Below are 24,385 nucleotides of genomic sequence, written 5' to 3'. Positions count from 1 at the left end.
ACAGACTCTCAGAAGTTTTATTTTAAAGAAATCCATTTAATTTTGTTTAGCTAAGTTATTTTTGATCTTAGTGAATTATTATACTCATTATAATTTAATGCATCTTATTATCTTATAATTTTAATGTTCTGCAAAGAACTTTAGAGAACAAATCGATAATTGAGCATGTTGATTATTTAGAAAAAATGATTTATGATTTTAAATATCTTAAAACATGTTGCCCTTTATATATCTATATTTTTATAAATTTTTACATAACATATTTGAGTGAAGAGCAGTGTACTTTAATAAACTTTATAATATCTCAACTCTTATGCCCTCCATACTTTTTCCTCCATACTATTTCTTCCATGGAATTGACCACTTATAAAGTTATATATTTAATAGATTTTATTTTTTAATTCCTCTAATTGGAGTGTTAAATTCTATGAGGGCAGGCAGCAGTCTAGTATGGTCATGACTTCATCCCTAGTGGTGGAAGAGGACTCAGTATGCAACGAAAGCTCAAAAAATATTTGTTTAATGAATTAATAAATGAATTAAATATAAAGATAGTCACTGTGGGGAGAGAGGTTAAAAAATATGGTCACTTTGCTAACTCCAAGAAAAATAACAGAGAGAATAAGAAAGAGACATTATCAGAACAGGATGAGAAATCATAGCTTTAGTCACATGTTGGAAGTTCAAGGAAAAAGACAGTATGATTATATTTAGGGAGAAGGGATAATAGCAGCAGAGACACACAAGAAAGGCCATAAAAGTAAGATGTTGAACACTTGCTGAGCTGTATGGGCAACGCTTTCTCGTAATAGTTGGTCATTAGCATGCTTTAAAAGGCCTTGTTAATTGCCTTACAAACTGCTTAGGGGTGCTTATAGTTCATTTATTTCTTAAATATTTAATATTAATCAATTTACAAGATATCTATTAAGTAGTTCTTGGCTATCTACAATATGCCTGGCTTTCTAGCATTTCAAAAAGGAGAACAGAGGACAACTAACCTGTGACTGACAGGTGAAAGGAGGAGTCGGTGAGAATGACTGAACCACAGACTCACTTCTCGAGGCTTGCCAACTACCTAATTCTTAAAGTGATTTGTAGAAAAAATTCAAATTATTTATTTATGATCCTTGACTGCATGTCTAATTTGCTGCTTGTAGAATATTATATAATACACATGGCTTTGAACATGGATATGCTTTTTTTGGCCTTCAGCTTAGTTATGATTATAACAACTCTTTAGGATTAGCGAACATGTGACATGGAGGTTACAAAAAGTGTAAAGAGACTCCTGTAGGCAACAATTAGGACTAAAAGCTACAATACCATGTATTAATTGTGAAGAAATGTTATTAAAATATTACCGTATCAAAGTAAGGGGAAGGTTTCTAGAATTAGATATTGAGCATTTCTTAATGAAAAAAGTCATTTTAGGGCGGCGCCTGTGGCTCAGTGAGTAGGGCGCCGGCCCCATATGCCGAGGGTGGTGGGTTCAAACCCAGCCCCGGCCAAACTGCAACAAAAAAATAGCTGGGTGTTGTGGCGGGCGCCTGTAGTCCCAGCTGCTCGGGAGGCTGAGGCAAGAGAATCGCGTAAGCCCAAAAGTTAGAGGTTGCTGTGAGCCGTGTGATGCCACGGCACTCTACCGAGGGCTATAAAGTGAGACTCTGTCTCTACAAAAAAAAAAGTCATTTTAGCCAACATAATTGGATTTTTAACCAAGTTCAGCATATGGAGTTATCAATCACATTTAAGATGGGGATAATTTTATGAGAAAACAAAACAGGATGAATAATCTAAAATTAGTCCAAACCTAAATTTATTGGTGTATAGTGAAAACACAGACTGAAAATCTCCTCACCTTCTTCATTTCCTGAAACGATGGAGTATACAATACTCTGATTAATGGCGGCGGCAGAAATTACACCAACCATCGTCCCCCTGGGGGCAAGTTCACTTACTGGAGGAGGTCTGCAGGTTGAGAGAAGATCATTTATTGACTTTTTAAAACTGCTTTTAAAAAGCAACTTCAAGTTCACAGAAAAACTGAAAGAAAGATCAACGATTTCTTATATACCCTTTGCATGCATAACCTTCTTTATCATCAAATCCCCCGCCAGAGTAGGAAATGTGTGACAGTCAAAGAGCTGACAGACACTTCATAATCAGCCAAGTCTATACTTAACATTAGGGTCCACTGTGGTGTTTGCCTTCTATGGGTTGAACAAACTTACGACTTGTATCCACTATTACAGTTTATCATGTTTGAATTGCTGATGTACAGAAACTTCAAGTTGACAAGTATGTGGTACAATAGATTAATTAGTGTACATGGCTGCACTATTAGAGCAATGGATTATTATTACTTTATGACAGATCAAATCATATACTACATGTTCAAAAGTTTAATATAGGAACATAGGTTGGTCTTATGCTGGAATAATTTTCAAAAACTAAATTCCTTTATATGGAAGCAGACATTGTTTAAATTGTTTGTCTATCTTGTTACTACATAAAAACTAAATTCTATACTTTCCATAATCTGTTTCTTAATCTTTATAATTTACAGCAATATAATGTCTGAAACTAATGTGTCTTTCTTCAACTGGACTTTTTATTTTTAATAGTAAAAATATATTTTGTATGCATTTTAGCAACCTTGGGTACACGATCAAGATGAAAATAATTATTCTGGACATAGTAACTGTCACAATTTATGAAGAAATCTAAATCCTACGTACACCACTAAAAGCATTTAAAATTGTATTAGTTAGTAAATGTTTAAACAGATGTACTTGAAGACAATCCTCATTAACCTTTGTCTTAATTGTTTTGGAATGCTTCTTTCTACCAGAATTAAAACATACTATAAAAATGCAATTTTCTCCTGGCCATAATTAAATGAACCTTTATGATAATTAGCATTAGCTTAAAAATCTCAATTCCTTTCTATGTATGGCCAGAAAGGACCCACTTTGTTATTGTTTTATGCTCTGGAAAGTACCAGTTACATGATTGAGGCAAATTACATACTCTCTTTGGAGTCATATGTGCCTTGGACACAAAATGAAGGAGTCACTGTAAACCAAGATCCATTAAGTTACATAAATAGAGAAGGTGTGAATATAACAAATTCAATAAAACAGACTGGGTATAAATTTAACAGGAGGAGAGATGGAAGTTGGGATCTAGACAACATGTAACCACTGTCATAATGCAAGTCCAGTGGGATTTTTTTAATTGACAAAGGAAATTCAATTTTTATGGGATTTCCATAAACTTTTAAATGTTGGCAACCAATAGAATTTATTTTTTAAAATACCAGGTGCCTAGATTGTATTTATTGGCTGACAGTTGTTGATTTTCAGATTAGATAAACTAGCTCTAATATATTTTTTTAATTCCATCATTCTGAGCTGGATCCAATATGATTCACTATTCCCTTTTTTCTTTCTGCTGAGTACAATAAAAAAAAAATTACTTTAGAAGCCATGAATTATGACCAAATTAAAAATTTTCTAAGGTTTTAATACATTTTCTCACTGTCAATTTGTAAACCTGCGTTTCATTCATTTATGATCACTAACGCATCACTAGCCCTCTTTCAATTTAATTGTTTACACCTAATTCATAACAAATAGTTGCTGAGTGTCTAAAATTCAGGAACTCTACCTTTCAAGTAAACTTGATGCCAATACAAATTGACAAAAACATTATTAAAGGAGCACTTGAAACAGGCAGGGACCAGTAAAGGAATACAGAGTCTTACTAATGACAGGTACTAACTAGATGGACACTCCCCAGACCAAGATGGCTTAATATATGCTCAGGGAAACAGTTATCTCTTTCACAGATATGGACCTTGAACATAAGGCACTCAAATGATCACATTTTAATAATGACCTCAGGAAGGGCCTTCATCAAAGGCTCTTTCACCAGCTTGATTGGCATTGGGTTTGATATCCTGGCACAGTCCTGTTGGAAATCTGGTTTCTATCTACTTCCCGGGGGCAACACTTCAAACTCTATTACACATTTTAAACAAAATCCACAGTTTTGACTAAAATGCCAAAATCACTTCAACTAATACTTCCAAATTTTATTTGTTCATTTCATTTATCTTATTGTTTTTACTAATTGAGTATATTCTCATCCCTTTTAGTCTCTGCCTCTCAAACCTTAAATCCATAAGAAGCTTCTAGAGACACTCATTAAAATTTTCACATTTTCTGATATTCATGTTCAAAAATTCTGTTTTAATAGGCCCAGGAAGACAGGCTTCAAATTTCAGGTTCAAAAGAAGCCCAAATGAAATTTCAATTAAAAAATGCAATTATGAAAAAAAATACAGTTATGATAGATATGAAATTCAAATTTTATTAACTCATTAATGTCTCTATAGGCATTGACATCATCTCCCTAAACGTTACATGTACAATAACTGTGTGTTTTTAAATTAATAGATCTTAAATTTTGTTGTTGTTTTTAGGATAATGTTATAGGGAAACAAGATAACCTCTTTCACTGGACCTAAAAATTTTCTGTTCTCCATCTACTCACATTCCACTCTCCTCCCAACCCCCTGGCAACCAGTTATCTTCTTACCAACTCTCTACAGTTTTGCCTTTTCTAGAACATCAAATGTTAAAATCATACACCATGTAGTTTTTTCAGACTGGTTTCATACTTTTGCAAAATACACTTAACGTTTCTCTATGCCTTTTTGTTACTTGATACTTTATTTCATATCCCTGCAGAATAATATGACATTATATTTATTTACCATAAATAGCTACATTTTAGAAAAAAAGAGATCCATCAAAATAACTACAACTTTTTCTTAAAAATAAATCTTTCCAGATAAATTGACAACCAGAAAAGTTAACTGCTTTAATATTTATATGCAAAATACTTATAATTTTCCTTATGGAGACATAAATTAATTCATAGATATCTTTTCAACATTTTTTTATTTTATTGAAAATATGTAGTACAATCAATCCCTTTCAGTTAAATACATTCTATCTGGGTTATCTGAAAAAAGATTACACGAAATTAACGTAATTTACCATGTCCAAATGTTAGACTCAGTTTTTACAGTATAAATATAGGTAAAACAATTATTCTGTAATTTAGAAGCTATTGTTATTCCTGGGCTCAAGAAGTAACACTAAAAGTAAATGTTGCATGTGTCACATAAAGCTTCTAATTATTTTAAATGCTATGCAGTTTAGGAGGTAAAAGTGTTTGTAAATAGATGCTATATTCACTGGGATTCAATCTGACTCTATTGCTTCCTTTCTACTGAGAGACAAATTTAATTTATTTTGACATGTTTGAATTCAATATACTTGCAAATTAGTACCAATTAAGGAACTGTTTTTATACCTACTATGAAAATATTTAATGAAAAAGTGAAGGGGAAAAAGCACCCACTGGAACTCCTGTTATTTGTAACTTTGGAGTAATTGTATCAGAGTATCTAATTTTATACATTTAGCTAAGGAAAACAGTTTTAAAAGGATATGAATCAGGATAAATTATATAAGAGATATAGATAAGAAAATGAATAAAGGATCAAATGATTAGACACCGCTTTTTTACATTTTTTAATAGGCTGCTTGTTCAGTATCATTAAGAGTTTTGCTGTACTCAGGTCCACAAAGCAGCGTCATCTTGACTATATGAATAGTATAAGCAGGCCGAGCATGGTGGTTCACACCTGTAATGATAGCACTCTGGAGACTGAGGTGGGTGGATTGACTGAGCTCAGGAGTTGGGAGCCAGCCTAAGCAAGAGAAAGATCCCATCTCTAATAAAAATAGAAAAACTGGTCAGGCCTTGTGGCAGGTGCCGGTAGTCCCAGCTACTTGTGAGGTTGAGGAAAGAGGATCGCTTGAGTCCAAGAGGTTGAGGGTTTAAGGTTGCTGTGAGCTATGAGGTCACAGCTTCTACCCAGGGCAACAGGGTGAGAAACACACACACACACACACACACAAAAAGAAAAAAAAAGGAAGAGGAGGAGGAAGAGGAAGAGGAAGAAAGAAGAAAGGAGAAGAAGAAGAACTGTTTCTGAAAATAATTGAAATCTAAAACTACAGCGTAGGATACTGGTATATTTGTTCATTCATTTCATTTATCTTATTATTTTTACTAATAGAGTATATTCTAATCCCTTTTAGTTGTTGCCTCTCAAACCTTAAATTCATAAGAAGCTTCTGGAAGCACTCATTAGAATTTTCACATTTTCTGATACCATGCTCAAAAATTTCGTTTTAGTAGGTCCATGACTTCAGGCTTCAAATTTCATTTGTAAAAAATTCCCAGGCAATAAAGAGCGTAAAGGTTTGGACAATCAAGCTGCTGAGAAATGATGGGCTTCTCCCTCCTGTTTTCCTCCAGCCTCCCTGTCCTTCCCCTGTCCCTTCGCCATGTTTTAGTCCTTGAGCAAACAGCAATGGGCGTCCTCTGTACCCAGATGGGGAACCTACCACCATCTGATTTCAAGATCATTTTTTTTTTATGTACTAAAGAAGGCAATAAAAACTTCATCTTTCTCTGCTGCACCCCTTTTAATTAAAGAATTTGTTGGATTCAGTCAAAAGGTGGCACTTAGGGACCAGGAAAGCACCAGTTTCCTTACAGCAACAGATTCCTACTTAGAACCTACGTGACTTTGGGAAAATTACTTGGCTTCTCTGATTTTATTTCTTTACCTGTAAAATGGGGACATTATTTACTTCAGAAGTTTTCTGAGTGTAGCAAAAGATCCTTTATATAAAAAAAGCTTTTCTTGTGCCTAACATATACATGCAGTAGTTGCTTCACAAATTGTGGCTTTAATTAACACTATTTTATAAGTTTTGCATCTGGAAGTTTAGTTGAAATATTATAATGATATATAAATTTGTCTCATAGACAGTAAGTACAGAAAAATAAAACTTAAATACTTTATTTATTTATATTTACTTATTTATTCATAGAGATAGAGTCTCAAGCTGTTGCCCTGGATAGAGTGCTGTGGCATCACAGCTCACAGCAAATGCAAACTCTTGGGCTCCAGTGATTCTCTTGCCTAAGCCTCCCTTGTAGCTGGGGCTACAGGCACCCACCCACAACACCTGGCTATATTTTTTGGTTGTTTTTACAGTTATCATTGTTGTTTTAGCTGGCCTGGGCTGCGTTCGAACCCACCAGCCTGGGAGTATGTGGTTGGCACCCTACCCACCGAGCTACAGGCACCACCTATTAATTTATTTTTTGAGACAGAGTCACACTCTGTTACTCTAGTCTAGAAGGCCATGGCATCAGCGTAGCTCAAAGCAACCTCAAACTCCTGGGTTCAAGTGATATTCCTGTCTCAACCTTCTGGGTAGCTGGGACTACAGGTCCCCACCACAATATCTGTCTATCTTTTTTTCTATTTTTAGTAGAGGCAAGGGTCTCACTCTTGCTTAGGTTGGTCTTGAACTCCTGAGCTCAAATGATCTTTCACCTCAGCTTCCCAGAGTGCTAAGATTACAGGCCTAAGCCGCTGCACCCTGCCAATACGTTTTAATAAGTTATAAATAGTGATACATATCCTAGTTACCCTGATTTTATCACTTCACATTTCAAGCATGTATCAAATACCACATGTATGCCAGAAATATATTAATCATATGTATCAATAAAAATAACAAGTAAATGATATCTCAGCTAATATTATAAAGTATCTCCTACATTCTGATTTTCCCTTATAGTTCTCAAGCATATATCAATTTTATATGTCAAATGGAGATGACATTTTGCTTTTTACTATTATTACAGTTTTATATCAAAGACAATTTTTGGTTTCATTCTAAAACAACTACCATGGGGTGAAATGGGTATAAGTACTGGCTGGTAACAGTGCAAGCTGGCTCTAAAATTTAACAATTACAACAAAATCACCAATAATTTTTACTCATTCATGCAATATATGTTTATTGAATATAAATTTCCTAGAAACCCTACCAATATTAGAGTTAAGTGGATACTACGTTTATGGAGGTCATAGCCTCACAGGCAAAGCATACCTTTGTGTAAACAATTATAGCAAAATGTAGTCAGTGTATTAATAGCAGATCCTTGGTTATAAGTTCAGTAGGACACATGGAAGTCACTGTTTATACTTTGTGTTCCTAAAACTTATAAACTAACTATGAATAGAAATAAGGGGCTGCATCTTTGATGAAATGATTAAGCCAGGGATATTTATGCCTGGCTGCCTGATATATTTATTAAAAACAGGCTGTTGTAGCCGGGCGCGGTGGCTCACGCCTGTAATCCCAGCACTGTGGGAGGCTGAGGAGGGAGAATCGCTTGAGCTCAGGAGTTCGAGACTCGCCTGAGAGACAGTGAGACCCCGACTCGTGAAAAAAATGGAAAAACCCAGCCGGGCGCCGCGGCGAGCGCCTGTAATCCCAGCGGCTTCCGAAGGCTGAGGCAGCGGGGTGCCCGCAGCCCGAGTCTGAGGTTGCGGTGAGCTACCACGCCCACTGCACTCTGCTCAGGGGCATAGGGTGGGACCCTGTCTCAACAAAAAAAACAAAAAAAACAAAAAAAAAACAAAAAAAAAAACAGGCTGTTGTAGGCATTTATATGTTTAGTAATAATCTCTGAGCAAACAAATTTTACCTCATTTACCTACATAAAAATGGCTCTTTTCTCCTTCATAAATACATTTTTCCAAGGGCACAATAGCAAACTTGTGAAACAAGGTATTTAATGGTTTATTGGTTACTTTCTATTGATCAGACTAGATTTTATGCCTCTAAATATTGAATAGTCATGTAAAAATGAGAAATCACCATAAAATTTTGAAATATTTTAACAACATCAGCATACAAATAACATCAGCTAGGAAAAAAAAACAAAACATCAGCTAGGAAAAAAAAAAAACTAGACAGAACATCTGATATTTTAAGTCATTCTAAGTTAACAGCTTGATATCCTACCTTTAAAATAGTTTTAAAATTTTTGAAAAAATGGAGATAAATCCTTTTTTATAGGTGTTATTCATATCCCAATAAGATAATGAACATTTTCAATTATGCCCTTTAAGGAGGAGGGTATATAGTTAGTACTCATTACCTTCAGGCAAATAAATTCATCACCACTGAGGGAGTAGAAGTGTTTTATTTTCATTTATACTTTTGCTAATAAAATTACATTTAAAATATTATTTTTAGATGAAGTTTCTATTTTGATCAGGATAACTAAAAATAAAATTCTTCCTCCTGCTTATTCATTTGATTTTTAAGACAAAGACAGCGAAGGGAAAAGGAAAGTTTTTAATTTTTATTTAATTTTTTAATGCATAGTTAAAATAAGAAAATAGGAAAAATAACATTTCTGTCCCTAGATCTAACTTTTTTTTTTGTTTTCGCTATTTATTGTTTTTAAAATGTGTCCATTTCATCCCCATCCTGTTTCTTTGTCCACTCTCCCTCCATTGTTGTTAAAAACTGAAAATAGGGGCGGCACCTGTGGCTCAGTCAGTAGGGCGCCGGCCCCATATACCGAGGGTGGCGGGTTCAAACCCGGCCCCGGCCAAACTGCAACCAAAAAATAGCCGGGCGTTGTGGCTGGCGCCTGTAGTCCCAGCTACTCGGGAGGCTGAGGCAAGAGAATCGCTTAAGCCCAGGAGTTGGAGGTTGCTGTGAGCTGTGTGATGCCACGGCACTCTACCGAGGGCCATAAAGTGAGACTCTGTCTCTACAAAAAAAAAAAAAAAAACTGAAAATAGTTTTTAAAAAGCTGAGGGGTTGTTTTGACAACAAAACTTAGTATCATAATTTCTCCATAAATATGATAATTTATTATTTAGATTCCCTTATGTTTCACATGTCCATTTTTTAAAACAGATTCACTATGTTTATTATGATCAAGTTTTTATTTTATTTATTTGTATTTTTTTGGATAGTAGCTAACTGATACACTGATAAATTAAAACAAATAAGATAATATATCTAAAATCTCCTTAATTCTGAATTTTTTAAATTGAGAATTGAAATGTTATAAAATAAGCAATAATATTCAGTTGTTTTTATGCCACCTTTTATAATATGACTTATGCTCTCAACAAAATATTTGTTTTAAGATTTTTCACTTTTCTAAGCTATCTGGTTTTTCACTTTGAAGATAAGAGACCACCAGGTTGGCACCTGTAGCTCAGCAGCTAGGGCATCAGCCACATACACCAGGGCTGGCAGGTTCAAACACGGCCCAGGCCTGCCAAATAACAATGACAACTACAACAAAAAAATAGCCTGGCGTTGAGGTGGGTGCCGGTAGTCCCAGCTACTTAGGAGGCTGAGGCAAGAGAATTGCTTAAGCCCAAGAGTGTGAGGTTGCTGTGAGCCACCATGTGACACCATGGCACTTTACCAAAGGAGACATAGTAAAACTCTGTCTCAAAAAGAAAAAGAAAAAAAATACATTAGAGACCATTATCATGGTACGCTGATTAAAACGGGTGAATTTTCTATGCTATTCCTCTTATCCAGAGGTGAAGTTTATTTTCCCTTCTCTTCTGTCTAGATTATTCCTGCCATTAATCAGGCCAACAGAATGAGATGAAAGTGACATTACTGTTTCCATTAAAGGGAGGCCTTGTAGCTTGCGCTCACATATGGGAGAACTGTCCTGAGCCTACACATGAAAAATCCCAGCACAGCATCTTAGAGTATGAAAAACCAGAAGGAAAATCCACGTCACTGCAGTCACTTCAGCTTTAGGAGGATGCCCACCTGAGATTAGTTCAGGCAATTCACAAGAGCATTAGAAAATACAAATTATCTTTGTCTTCAGTCACTAACTTTTGGGAAGAACACAGACAAAAATTGATTCTTAGAAGTAGGACAGTGCCATAATAAAAACCTAAAACATATGACATTGGTTTGGGGACTAGACATGGGGCATTCATTTCAAGATTGGCTGTTAGTAAGTAGATGGAAAATGAGCGAGAAGGCTTTTAAGGGAGGCTAGAGAGAGGATCGACAGTGGAGTGTGTAAAGATGATGAGAAAATTGTTAATCGAGGTTAGAAAATGTCAACTCTTGTTTGGTTATTGCAAAACAATTGGCAAAACTGAACATTAGCCAAATATTTTATCTTTAATACACAGATACTTGATCAAGAAGAGATACACTTAAGGAACTTCGTCTACATTTGAACTTGACCTAAATAATGTGATCCTGAACTACAGGCCTGATGTCATAATGAAGAAAAACTCTTGGAGAGATTAGTGAAAGGATTGCAAATAATTTTGGACAGAAGATAGATTGTGGTGCTATAGTGAATTAAAAATGAACACATATCTTTCTGTTTGTTGTATAAAAAAATGAAACCGGGTCTATTTTTTCTCCTTTTGAATTTGGGCTGGATTGCTTTGATTAATGTAATGGGAATGGGTGTGTGTGTGTGTGTGTGTGTGTGTGTACATACATATTTGGACCTCAGGCAGGACATGGCAATCTAGTCTAGATTCCTTGATAATAGAAAACTTCATAAAGAGAAGCCCAGGCATTATCCTAGATTTTGACCACCATCTCACCCACCAGCTATATTGATCAAAATAATTTTAAAGTCCCCCTCAACTTCTCTAAATTTAAGACAAGTTTCTTCCTCACTTTCTGCTCCCACCTCCTTTCTCTTAGAATATTTGCTTTAAAAAACTTGCAATTGTAAAATCAGGTGTCTGCGCCTTTGATTTATAAATCTTTTTAAAAACTCCTTGCCAGTTTTATAATTTAAAAATGTCTTTGTCAAGGGCCTGGGAGCACTCCCTTTGAAAACATAATAATTAAAGAAAACAGTAACCTTATTTGGTTTCTACAGGACACTAGGGAGCTACCTTTGGCAAATACCTTATTTCAAGTTGTTACTACTACCTGTTATGAAGGAAGGAGAAAATTTACTTTTTCTTTTTGTAAAGCCAATTAGCAAACACAAATGACCTACAGATCTCTCACCCGACTCTTAACAACTTTTTACTCCCTTATTTCAGAAGAGCTGATCTCAGACTGAGCTCCGGTTTCTCTTTTCCATCTCAACAGCCTTGAATGAATTCTTCCTTGTCTATTTAAGTTAATCTGGTGCCTTGTTTTGCCTCCACAATACCATAATTTAAGCCAACTGAGACCAGCAGAACCGATGCAATTCCCTCCACTCAGGACTGGACACGAACTCCATTTTCTGGGCCTAAGCAGCCTCACAAACAAGTTTGATCAATGTTCCATCTAAGTCACTACTGCCTGGGAAGAGTGAGACACCCCATACAGCCACATTCCTACTCCACGGCAGTTTTGAAATTAACTTCTGCCCACAGGCCTTTGGTGCCAATGGCTGTGACATGTTTGAGGCATACCTTCCATTTCCCCAAATCCCGCTGCCTGCAGGGAAGGCGGTATGGTTAGAAACTGTATATGAGAAGCCAGAGTGCAACGTTAAGGTGGCAACCTCTCCGGACCCCCTCCACTGTGGTGAAGGTTTTGCTTTCCTCTTTCTTTATCTGTAATGAAATCTGTCCTGCTTACTGGTGGGCCACGATTTCAGTCTTTTATTCCCGAGACCAAGGACCCAGCAGAGAAATTCCAGTAACAGAACTGCCAACAAGTCAACCCATGGAATCATTTTAAAAAGTAATCTTGTCTTAAGCCATTAAATTATTAAATTTGGAAAGGCAATTATACAGTGAGAAATAACTGATACACATAGGAAATATCCTATATTGAATAAAAGTGTTGCAAATATCAGGCCAGTAGGTCACCCAGCATTTGTAGGATACCTGTCATTAAAGTATAGTCAGTTCCGGATTTATGATGGTTTGACTCAGGATTTTGCAGCGTTACAGTGGTGTGGAGGTGGTACTCAAGCAGCATGCTCCTTAATTTACGATAGGGTTACATCTGGATAAATCCTTCTAGTTCCTGCTTATATCTATTGCTGTAGCCAAAGTATTAAGAAGACCCATCCTTTCTCTCCAAATTTTCCTACTTCTGATATAAATTATATGATCATAAACTATACTGGACACCATATGAATATACTAAATGAGAAAATTTGGCCTTCTCACTTCAAAAAATTACACTCTAATTAGTGAGGCAGATCATGCACATAATCCGAATTCTGTTTTTAATTATACCTTATTTGACATTAATATAGTAATTCCTGCTTTCCCTTATTTGCAATTGCCTGATGTATCTTTTCCTATCACTCTATTTTTGTGCATGTGTTTGGTTTAAATACATTGTTCAACGGCATCCAACCATATACAAAAGGTTAGTGGAAATAAAACGCAGTATTAGAAGAAGATGAGGAAAATGGCACAGCTATTAAGCACCAGTGGAGTTCGGAGATGAATGACTTCACCATTATAAATTGGTGATAAAAGTGACATGATGGTGAATCAACATTTAAATTGCATAAAAATCCACTTTTCATACAGAATGTGGAACACAGAGTGTCTTCTCTAAAGAATCCCCTGCATATGTCATTTGCCTGTTTAACACCATTCAATGTCTTCAGATTTTTCTGGGATAATGAACGACTTTGATACGGCTCATTAAGTCCCTTCGCACTTGCACTCTACCTACTTCTCCAGACTTGTCATCTTAGAACTCTAATTAGTATGCTAGTTTTGCCTCAAAATATGTTTGCATTAATTACTAATAAAATGAAATTTATGTACCCTGTTATAGGTTTAACTTGAATTAAAATTCCCCATAGATATAATGTCCCCCAAAAAGAATGGGTACTACAAAATCACTCTTTGTATGGAAGAGCCTGTCCTAAATTCTAAGTCATAGATTTAGAATGAACAGTTTCTACTTGAGTCCTTTTGGCTGGAAAACTTACTTCACTTTGTTACATGAGCAAATGCCAAACCTTGCATGACCTTGAAGGTGTGAAGGAGAAATTAAATTCCAGGTGGGTACAGAGGGAGCCTATGAAAATCGCAATGAAGGATTTTCACAGTCATTCTTTCAATAGGTAAAAAGACAAAATCTATTATGTTTGAGGCAAGATTTTAATAGTGCCATAAAAGACAGGAAAGGTTGTCTGCAGGTAAAGTCAGCTCTTACATGGGACAATAAATTTAAATTAAAAGAGAAAACAACATTAGCAATCAAATGTTGCTCATTGCATGTGGGTTTATATTACATTACATTAACAGTTTTCAGATAGTTCGTTAATTTTTTTTTTTTACATTCTTTGCAATTAAGACCAATCATTCTCTGGAAGCTACTGTTCTTACTAACTAGAACTGCTCATTCACTACCTCCTCCTGTTTTCCTTATTCATCATTTACAAAATGAATGTCTCTTACAAATTATACATTTTTTCCTCGATTTTTGCATATGAGGAGGTAGAATGTTATTTATAAAATCTACTTTAATTATATTCTTCTAAATAAAGCCTCTTGAGAAACTTATTTTACATAAAACTGTATATGATTTTTTACTTACGATTTATTATGTAATTAATTTATATTAATCAACAAAGTAAAATTTTTTTACATAGTAGGGAAAATTTTATACTTAGGGAAACCAATGAGATTATTTTTTGATTAAGAGTATTTAAATTTTTTTAAATGTCAAGATATTCATATGTATAACATTCTTACTTTGGATTTGGTATATTAAATTTAATTAATAATAGAAATTGAAATCAATTCACAATATTTCCTCTAGGATTAGAAAAATATCAACTTGTTCGGGAATTTAATGAAAATGCTTAGGAACCTTTGACCTTTCCCTTTTTCATTTATACAAATAAAAATTTTGAATTTATGTTTTTAGGGAAAATATACCTGAAACTACATGTATACTAAAAAATAAATAAAAATGTGACATTATATTATGCTAATGCTTAATAATGAGGTTAATCCACTTCCAGTTTAGATGAATACCAAAAGTGTATCAATATTGGTAGAACATCTCTTTGAAAAATTTGTAATTAAATGCATTGGTAAATTTTATTGATAAGTTGTGTAAGATACTGCATTTCCCACTCAAAATCAATATTTACACTTAGACTCTATGATCTATTCCAGACATGTTGACCTTTCCATGATATTTACTTCTAAAACTGATGACAAGTGAATTTCAGTATATATAAATCTTAGTTCATGGTCCTGAGATGAAGGTCAAATGTCATTCTTCAGAATAGTAACTCACTTGGCCTACAAGAGTCCATCTACTCTTAAGTAAAATTATATATTTGAAATACTGTTAGGATTTTGATATTTCTGTATGGATTAAATGAAAGATATATAAAATGAATTTTTTGATTCTGAAAATATAACTTTTCAGAAACTCCAAATAGATAAGTGACCAAAAACCTCTTAGCAAATATGCACACGTGGCAGTAAGGGCAGCCTACCTCACAGACCTTCAACCACAGGGCGCACAGTAGGTCAAAGCCCCAGTTGCTGAGCTCTGAAACCTCTGGATGTTTGTCTGAAGGACTATGTCACAGGGCCTGCTTACGGTTTCAAGTATAGAATGGTTGAGGGATTAGGCCAAACTAAATGATCTCTGTGATCTGTTTTATTCCTTAATATGATAATTTTTATGAGTAAAGAAAGATTAACTCATTTCTCCCAAAGTCCAACAAAAACAAATTGTGAAAAGTGGTTTCCATAAAGATATGTAATCGCATATAGATATCAAGAAAATTCATAACCACTTGAATGGTAATAGCATTTATTATTATACATTATTGTAATTTATTATTATAAAGTATTATTGTTATAAATTATTATAACATTTATTATTAGCATATTTATGTACTGTCAGCTAATTTAAAAAAAATTGGAGACTGCTCGAGATGATTTGGAGAAAGAGAGATGGGCAATGCTTCAACAACAAATAATAAATTCCATAAACTCTTTAAGAAAAGAGTTTCGGGCGGCGCCTGTGGCTCAGTCGGTAAGGCGCCGGCCCCATATACCAAGGGTGGCCGGTTCAAACCCGGCCCCGGCTGAACTGCAACCAAAAAATAGCTGGGCGTTGTGGTGGGCGCCTGTAGTCCCAGCTACTCGGGAGGCTGAGGCAAGAGAATCGCTTAAGCCCAGGAGTTGGAGGTTGCTGTGAGCTGTGTGAGGCCACGGCACTCTACCCAGAGCCATAAAGTGAGACTCTGTCTCTACAAAAAAAACAAAACAAAACAAAACAAAAAAAAAAAAAAAAAGAGTTTCAAGGAAAAGAAGGAGAAGAAGATGAAGAATGACGACTTAAAGCATACAAATCCTAAGACACTAATATTATTGATATATCGTTATTTTTCAAAAAGAGACCTGAAATAACCAAACGAAAGAGGAGCAAGGCATGGTCCTCTTTTTGGTTCTGTGTATGCTTCCAAAATATATGGATGTTTATTTTCAGTTATAGAAAGGATAGTACATAGTTTTAAAAAGTTTTTGGAACTCAGTGTTTTCTGGATAGTGTAGATGTACAACAAAAGACGGATGAAGCAGATGATATCTGATTTTTCACTTAACCTATTAAGTGACTCGATGAAAGATTGTTTTGAAGATGTCATGAAATTACAAAATGAGACTGTTTCAAGTACTAACAGCTGTAGGAAGCAAAGAAAATCAAATGGGTACACATCTTAAGAATTACTGTAAATCTGGCCATTATAAAAGTGAAATACAGTGGAACCTCAATAGCTGACCACCTCCCTACATTGACCACCTCCTTAAGTTGACCTAATTTTCATACGTTGTACATGCACCATGTACCTATCAGTACAGTATGTCTACTTCCGTACGTCCACCACCTCTGTATGTTGACCAGTCTATTCAGTGGTGAACTCACAGAGCTGTCACTGTGTACCAAATGGGGCACACTGTTTTCCCATTACGAGATTTCTCCTACCCTTAAAAATGACTGGATGCCAGCTCATCAGGAAACAACACCAGTTCACAGAATTTTAAGGAAGACAAAATTGAATCTTTTTCCAATACATACAAAATATCTCAATATTATAAATAATAAACACAAAAATAATATTAAAAATGTCTTTCTAATAGAGACAGACTAAATTATTTTACTGACTATAGGGAGGTCATCGTTAAATCCTTGAATAATTTTACAAAGTTCATTGTTTCATCTTCAAAGAAGCATTAGCAGAAAGGAAATTTTTAAATATGAAAAAGAAACAGAGGTATGATATGATTGATTAAGTATGTGAAGGAGGGTTTGGCTTTTTTTTTACTACTTGCTACTTTTAGATGGGTCACATAACCTACTAATTATCCGTCATCAAGACTTGTCTGACAACCCAGTAGTTTTTTTCCATTAGTAAATGTTCAAGTACTTACTATGATGTTTATTATTTGTTGGTCGTCTATTATTTTGTGCTTTTGTAATTTTAGAAAAAGATAAGTCTATTTCTTATATTCTAGTTATCAAGAAATCACAAGTGGCTGAAGATAGAAATCATTTTAATTCTTAAAACAGAATAATAGATTTTGTGTCTCTGTCTGCATAGAACTGGTACCTTGAAAAATGTTAAGCCTAATAATAAATGCCACTTCTGAAACTTTTTGATAGTTTTCACAAGGCTAATTTAGACTTCATAATTCTCATTACATTTTGCCATAATGCTTTCTTTTTAATTTTCTTTTAATTTTATCATCTATTAAACTGCTTAGAAAAATTGGAGGAAGTGATAAACTGTATCGAATGACTAAGCTTCAGCGTGAAGTCCAGAAAAGTTTGGTTTGTATTAAGTAATATGAACACCTAAAAGCTAAAATTACTATAAATAAAGGTTTTTAAAGTAACCAAAATGTTCATCTCAGATTGGTTTTGAATTTTAAAAAAATTCATTCTCTTATTAAATAATAATTTATTTCAATAACATATCTTTAAAATATAAATGCTTCTACCATCAGTTATTATGTACTTAACTGTGCATTCTTAATGGAAGTCAGGCACTTCAAAATCACAACAATGATTATAAAGCTGTAACTTTTTCTATTTTTACTTAATAACTGAGGTGGAACTAGGACACTGTTATCCAGTAAGGGACAGCGTTCCTGTGTCCTGTCACAGCTAAGTGTGACATGGCCTGCATTATAATGATGACATGAGAACTGAAGTAAATTGGCAACCCACACAAAACTTGATTAAGGTAATCTCCAGATGTAGATTTCTGCCATTTCCCCCTTTCCACTGACTGAAATAGAAACAGGGTGATTGGAGTTATTTTGAAACAGATTGTTGAAAATGGCGAATTTAAAGCTGACCCAGGTTGCTGCCATACTGAAACTCCTGACATAGACTGTCAGGTGAGCAAAAATACACTATTTTTTTTTTTGGTTGTCACTCTTTAAACCAGTGAAATTTGGGGGTTACTTTATACAGTGGCCTAAACTACTCTAACTAATCTGATTATCCTGAGATTTAGTGATTTAATGATCATTCCAATATTAGTAAGACAACTGAGTCAGTGAGGGGAGGGAGAGGTCTGAGTCGATAATTCAGTTTACAATTTTAAGATAAATGAGTATTTTATCCTTAAAATCTCTCTTTAACATCTAGTTATTTGTTGAAAACTAATTTTTCCTAATGAATTCAAACATCAATAACAGAATTAAGGTAGTCCCAAAATGTAAAAACGATATGTAGCGTGGTTCACTTATCTCAGATTACTACTTCCCATTTCAACTCATTTCCTCCCCACACCACACAAAGAACAGAAAACTTGCAGTATCATTTTGTACCCTCCCAAAATTTGATCAGAGGAAATAGATGGTTTCCCATCAGGGGTAGTCATGATAGAAGACATCATCTTGATAATCAAGAATTAATAACAGTGCATAACATCTCTGGGAGTCTGTCCGCCTCGTGGAAGCAATAAATGCTTTTGGAAACATTACAGAGGGACGCAAGCATGCGAAGTTTTCAGAAACCATTCTATGCTTCATTCTTTTTTTTTTTTTTTTGCTCTTAAGGAAGGAAAGTGTGTTGGCCTTTAAAGCGATCTGAAATGGCAAAAGCATATTGACAAAACTAACAACTGAACATATAAAAAAAAAATAGCATCCAGGACTAAAAATACTCTATCTGTATACCATTTTAAAGATCTCAAACTGTGAAACATTCCAATGTATCCGAGAAAGACTTTTAAGATGATTAATATCTGATCAGTTGTTTTAAACCAAAGAAATGTGAACAAATTGTATTAGTTGAACCAATAGCAGCTAATATAATAATGATACCCCTAAATTTCTTGCTCACATTGTATTTCATTGAAGGTTTTCCTAGTTGGGCAATTTTCCTCCAAGCTGGGATTCAGGGGCTTTTATCTGGGATTTAGGCTCTTTTTTATCTGTGTTTTAAAAATTATCAACAGATTGTTCTTATAGATTTTCTGGGCATTTTCTCCATCCACAATGAAAAAAGGTTAAGCCTGGCCAGGAAATGGTGCAGACCCCTTAACCTCACATTTTATTGACCTACATTCGGCCACCTGGCTTCACCTAGCAAATTAGGTAAGGAAATGCAGTCTAGATGTGTGCCTGTGAGAAAGGGGAAAGGATTTATCAGGCATCCAGACACACTGCTATTTATTTCTCCAGCAGTCTTCTAAAGAATGGAGAGGTGATTGAAGACAATAAGCAATCTCAAGGCTTTTTTATAGTTCATTCCTTTTTAGTCCAAAATGTAAACCATTTTAAATATTTAAATTCAATTATTTGCATTTATAGAAAAACAGTGTCTTCTGTTCATCTTTGACATGGCTTTTTTATTATTTAACTTTCAGGGGTGGTGATAAAAAACAAAACAGCCCTTTTCAGTACCCACATACTATTGAAACCAACGTGACTACAATTGATTCTTAATTCTTAGCATCTCTGGGAGTTATCTGCATCCAGTTGTGCGTCCTGTCTGTAAACCGTAAGGTGCAGCATGATTACCAAATTACCTTTACAACCAGGAACTCCAAATAAACAGGATAATCAAGGGCAATTAGACAATTGTTAGAAAAGTTCTGGAAGGTCAAAATTCTCCCACACGTGCCCATGTAACTGCTATTACCCTTAGCACCTTATAATTGGCTAGATTTTGTTCTCTAAGCTAACAACTTTATTAATAGAATCTATTTGTGGTTAGTAGTTCTATACAAAGGTGGTTTAAAATGGTAAATTATTCATTGAACAAAACATTTGCATTTTTAAAAGTGGCATTAAACAGGGACACTTAACAGAGTTAAATGCGCAAAGCCCTGATTCAGTTTATGACCTTGGCCTCAATGCTACAATATTTTAGCTAAGGAAGAACACTGGAGGCATACTTCTAACAATAAGGAAGTGGGCTCCAAATGAAATCCCAGAGCAAAGGAACATGTCTTACTGAGTTTATTTAAAGGGACATGCTAAACACTGTACCATTTTCTAGACTTAGAGAGTCGGAAGAATGGCCAGAATTAGGAGTAAACAGTTTTGAAGAACAAAGAAAGAAATTTACCTTGGGATAAAATTGTGAATGGTTTTATGGCTCAACCAAAAAGAATAATAACTTCTCTTTTGGTGAGCATCTTTTTTTTTTTTTTTAGAGACAGCGTCTCAAGCTATCTCTCTGGGAAGAGTGCCATGGTATCATCATAGCTCACAGCAACCTCCAACTTGGGCTCAAGCGATCCTCTTGCCTCAGTTTTTGTATTTTTAGTAGAGATGGGGTCTTGCTTTTGCTCAGGCTGGTCTCGAACTCCTGAGCTCAAGAATCCTCCCAACTCGGCCTCCCAGCATACTAGGATTATAGGCATGAGCCACTGCGCCCGGCCATAAGTTAGTCAGAAACCCACCAAAGTAAATTTAAATCTATCTTCGTTCTCAAGAACACCAAAATCAACACATTCAGAGAAAGCAGAAAACTATAAACGGTAGTCCCACCATCACTGAATGCCCAAACCTCAGATATTACCATGCCCTGTATATACTGTGTTTGTTTTGAGCTTATAACAGAGACAGCTTTTAAGTAACCAACAGGGAGATAAATAGCATATACAACAAGGATACACTGAACAAAGGTCTGATTCACATTCCAGGTGGAACGGAATGGGTCAGCACATGTTTTCATCATGCTACTCGGTGTGGCAGGGAATTTAAAACTAATAAATTGTTTTACTTCTGGAATTTTCTGACCACAGTTAAACATGGGTAACAGATCATGAAAAACTGTATCTCCATAGAAAGGGGTAGAGTCCACAAGTTAGCAAGTCAGTAATAAAAGAAAAGAACTGGTAACAATGGGCACGGTGATGTGAATAACCTTTTCCAATAGATTGACCAACATGTCTTACATTTGCTTTATATATGGTTTATATTTCAATGATTTACATAATTGCCTGGGGAATTTTCTCCCAATTATATTATATAATTTAATTTTGTGCTTCAGTATTAGAAGGGCAGTTTTTTACAAAAGGAGAAAAAACTACTTGGTCCAGTGTGTTAAATGTTCCCTTTTGAACCTCATTCCTCAGTACCTTAGCTCCTATTGTCCTGTTCTAGCTTAAACTTGTGAGTTTTTAGAAATTATTCAGCTCTAAAGTCAAAATTCTAGGACACAATAAATGTGCTCTATTATCTGAAATCTTCATTTTTCTTGAACCTCAGTTAATATCATAAAACTTCTAATTTGTGTCTAGATAGACTAAACTAAAATATTCCAAAGTTCAATATAGACTCCCACATCCCTTATTTATTCTTCCTATACGCTGATTCTTTGATGTGGAACATCTGTATACATCTTCATAAATTGTCTGAACTCTATTCACGCTGATGAATATACCCCTCCACACATACACACATATTAACTGAAAAATACCAGATTATGTGTCAACATTGGAAGTTGGATGATACATCCTATCCAGCAATAATGAGAAACTAAAAGTCTATTTCTCACCATTAAATCATTTGGAAGTTTAAATTTAAACCCAAATAATAATTTTTTATTTTTCAAAGCTTGCATTAATTATTTCTAAAGTATCCATTATTCATTGAAGCATTACTAAAGTAGATATTTTATCCTAAATTGATATATTAACTGTATTGAATCTTAAATATTATGCTGCTTTAGAAAAGATTTCACTAGAATTGTAATTCCACTTCGCTAACAAGTTTATATTACATCAACTTTGAGAGAGTCCCCCCCCTACAAAAACCCCCACCAAACTCGTTACATATATCAAAACCAGACAGAAATCAGTACCTGTATTCCTCTTGTGTGAAGCGTGGGATTTCTCCAGGATGTAAAACAAGAATCTTCACAGTGGCACTGCTGGACATCACAGGCTCACCATCATCAAAAGCAACCACCACCAACTTAAAAAGTAATAAAAATTCATGTGAAAGATTATTGACAAGAAGAAAATGAAAGAATTGTTTACAAACATACATTTTTAATCCTTTGGCTGCCCAGTTGCAGGAAGGGGAGCAATGACTATGTCCTTACTGTAGGCAGCAGGTATTGTGCTAGCACACGCTCCATTCTCATTTAATCTTTACAACAGTCCAGCCAGTACATGTTATTTTCACTTGCCAGACGAGAAAGCGCAAAGAAGTTACTAACACTATAGTAATAACAAGAAACAGTAAAATAGGTAAATGATACTACAACAGTGCACAAGTCTTTCCACCATTCCACTACTGCCCACAGTAAACATGTGATTTTATAGAACCAAAAATACTTATGTGAAGTGTTAAATTCAGTCACATCATTGGAAAAAAAACTAACTAGTTCACTCATAAAAAGAAATTATTTTCTGGTAAACCATTATTAAGATGATAGCATAAATACTTAATTCTAGAGGATAAAACTGGAAATCTTTATATTTAACGCTCTTCACTATACAATATCTTAAAATCAGACTACACAAAACCAAGTTTGTATGATATAAGCAAAAATTGCTCAAATGATGTAAAGTAAAAGAAAAGCTCTGGTGTTGAAATGAAATATCTATATATTATTTATTATTATAATCATTTTTAATTGATCATTATATGTAATAACCTATATTACATGAAGAATATTTGGAATGTTTATTTATTTATTTATTTTTGCAGTTTTTGGTCGGGGCTGGGTTTGAACCCACTACCTCTGGCATATGGGGCTGGCGCCCTACTCTGTGGAGCCACAGATTTTAAGGCATATTAAATATTTTCAGAACTATGTGCTTTTCTAGAATATATTTCTTTTGAAAGCAAAAGGTTATTAATCTAAACTAACTCAATGTGGATTGTACAAGACTATTACTAAGGATCATCCTGAAAGCCATCATTTACCTTTGGATTAAATACAAGTATACAAATGGAATGATCATTCCATATAGTAATAAATCATGTGAGGCAAGTGCTCTTGATATTCACATGATTAACTGATAAAGGTATTTCCCTAGTATACAAGAGAGGCTTTATAATGACAAAATTATTCTAAGTAACTATCAAAGATGGAAATGATTAAATATTTAAGGAAATGGATTATTTAACATAATGGATAATGTATTTTCAATATTTTATTGACATGTAGAACTAGGAATTATTTCGTCAACTGTATTTTTAAAAAACATAAAAAATAGGTAAGAAGTTCTACTCCACTGATAATTAAGATAAGCAAAATTTAATAAAAATCAAATAGCTATAGGTATTTCTCTAGAGATATGCAATGATATATATCCAGGGTTGAGTGGTTAGCCAGTACTCTTCTGAAGGAAGAAGAATGTGTACTGAGGGGCACTTTCTTCTCTAGATTTAGAATACATCAGGAATATATAAACTTTACCCAGCTTCTGGATACTTTATTCTCTTAAAATAAAAATCAGCAAGTGACAAATGATATTATATTTTTCCAAGCAGTTTCAGGATGACACAGTTTATTGTATAAAAACTTGGAAATAGCCTATTATCCAACTTGTTGGTAGATTAATAAAAAAGAATGATTGGTTATACAGTAGAACATCCTGAAATCATTAAGATACATAATATCATTAACAGTATTTAATACTCTTAATTATGTCATGGGAAATACATTATTGAGTTTAAAAGATAGTATAAATACTAATAGTATGTTATTTTAAAGGCTACATTTATATACTTGTGTTTGTATGGAATGTCATTGGAAGAATAAAGTTCAAAATATTAAATTCTAGTTATCATCAAGATGTAAAATATCAAATACAGTTTTTTTCTTTTTATTTAACTCTATTTTCTAAGTTTTGATGAGAAAACAATGTTTTCTAATTTTAAACAATTAGCATGGCGAAAACTAGAAAGAAAAAAGTGCTATTATCTGTTACATCAACCTCTCAATCAAAATTTAAATGTCAAAGGTATAACATAAGGCAAATG

General features: G+C 34.4%; 1 protein-coding gene across 1 annotated transcript in view; it reads right to left on the bottom strand.

Annotated features, from left to right (window-relative positions):
- Positions 1-24,385, bottom strand: part of LOC128581091 (protocadherin-15-like) — a 724,065-nt gene that overhangs the window by 114,946 nt on the left and 584,734 nt on the right. The window contains exons 24-25 of the mRNA XM_053583500.1: positions 22,251-22,363; positions 1,862-1,971 (exon numbers count right to left, since the gene is read on the bottom strand). Of these exons, the coding sequence (XP_053439475.1) occupies positions 1,862-1,971; positions 22,251-22,363 (223 nt within the window). The remainder of the gene's footprint in view (positions 1-1,861; positions 1,972-22,250; positions 22,364-24,385) is intronic.

Source organism: Nycticebus coucang, chromosome 3, assembly GCF_027406575.1.
Source record: "Nycticebus coucang isolate mNycCou1 chromosome 3, mNycCou1.pri, whole genome shotgun sequence".
Lineage (NCBI taxonomy): Eukaryota > Metazoa > Chordata > Mammalia > Primates > Lorisidae > Nycticebus > Nycticebus coucang.
Note: the sequence above shows the minus strand (reverse complement) of the source record. Positions and strands in the feature narration are given on the sequence as shown.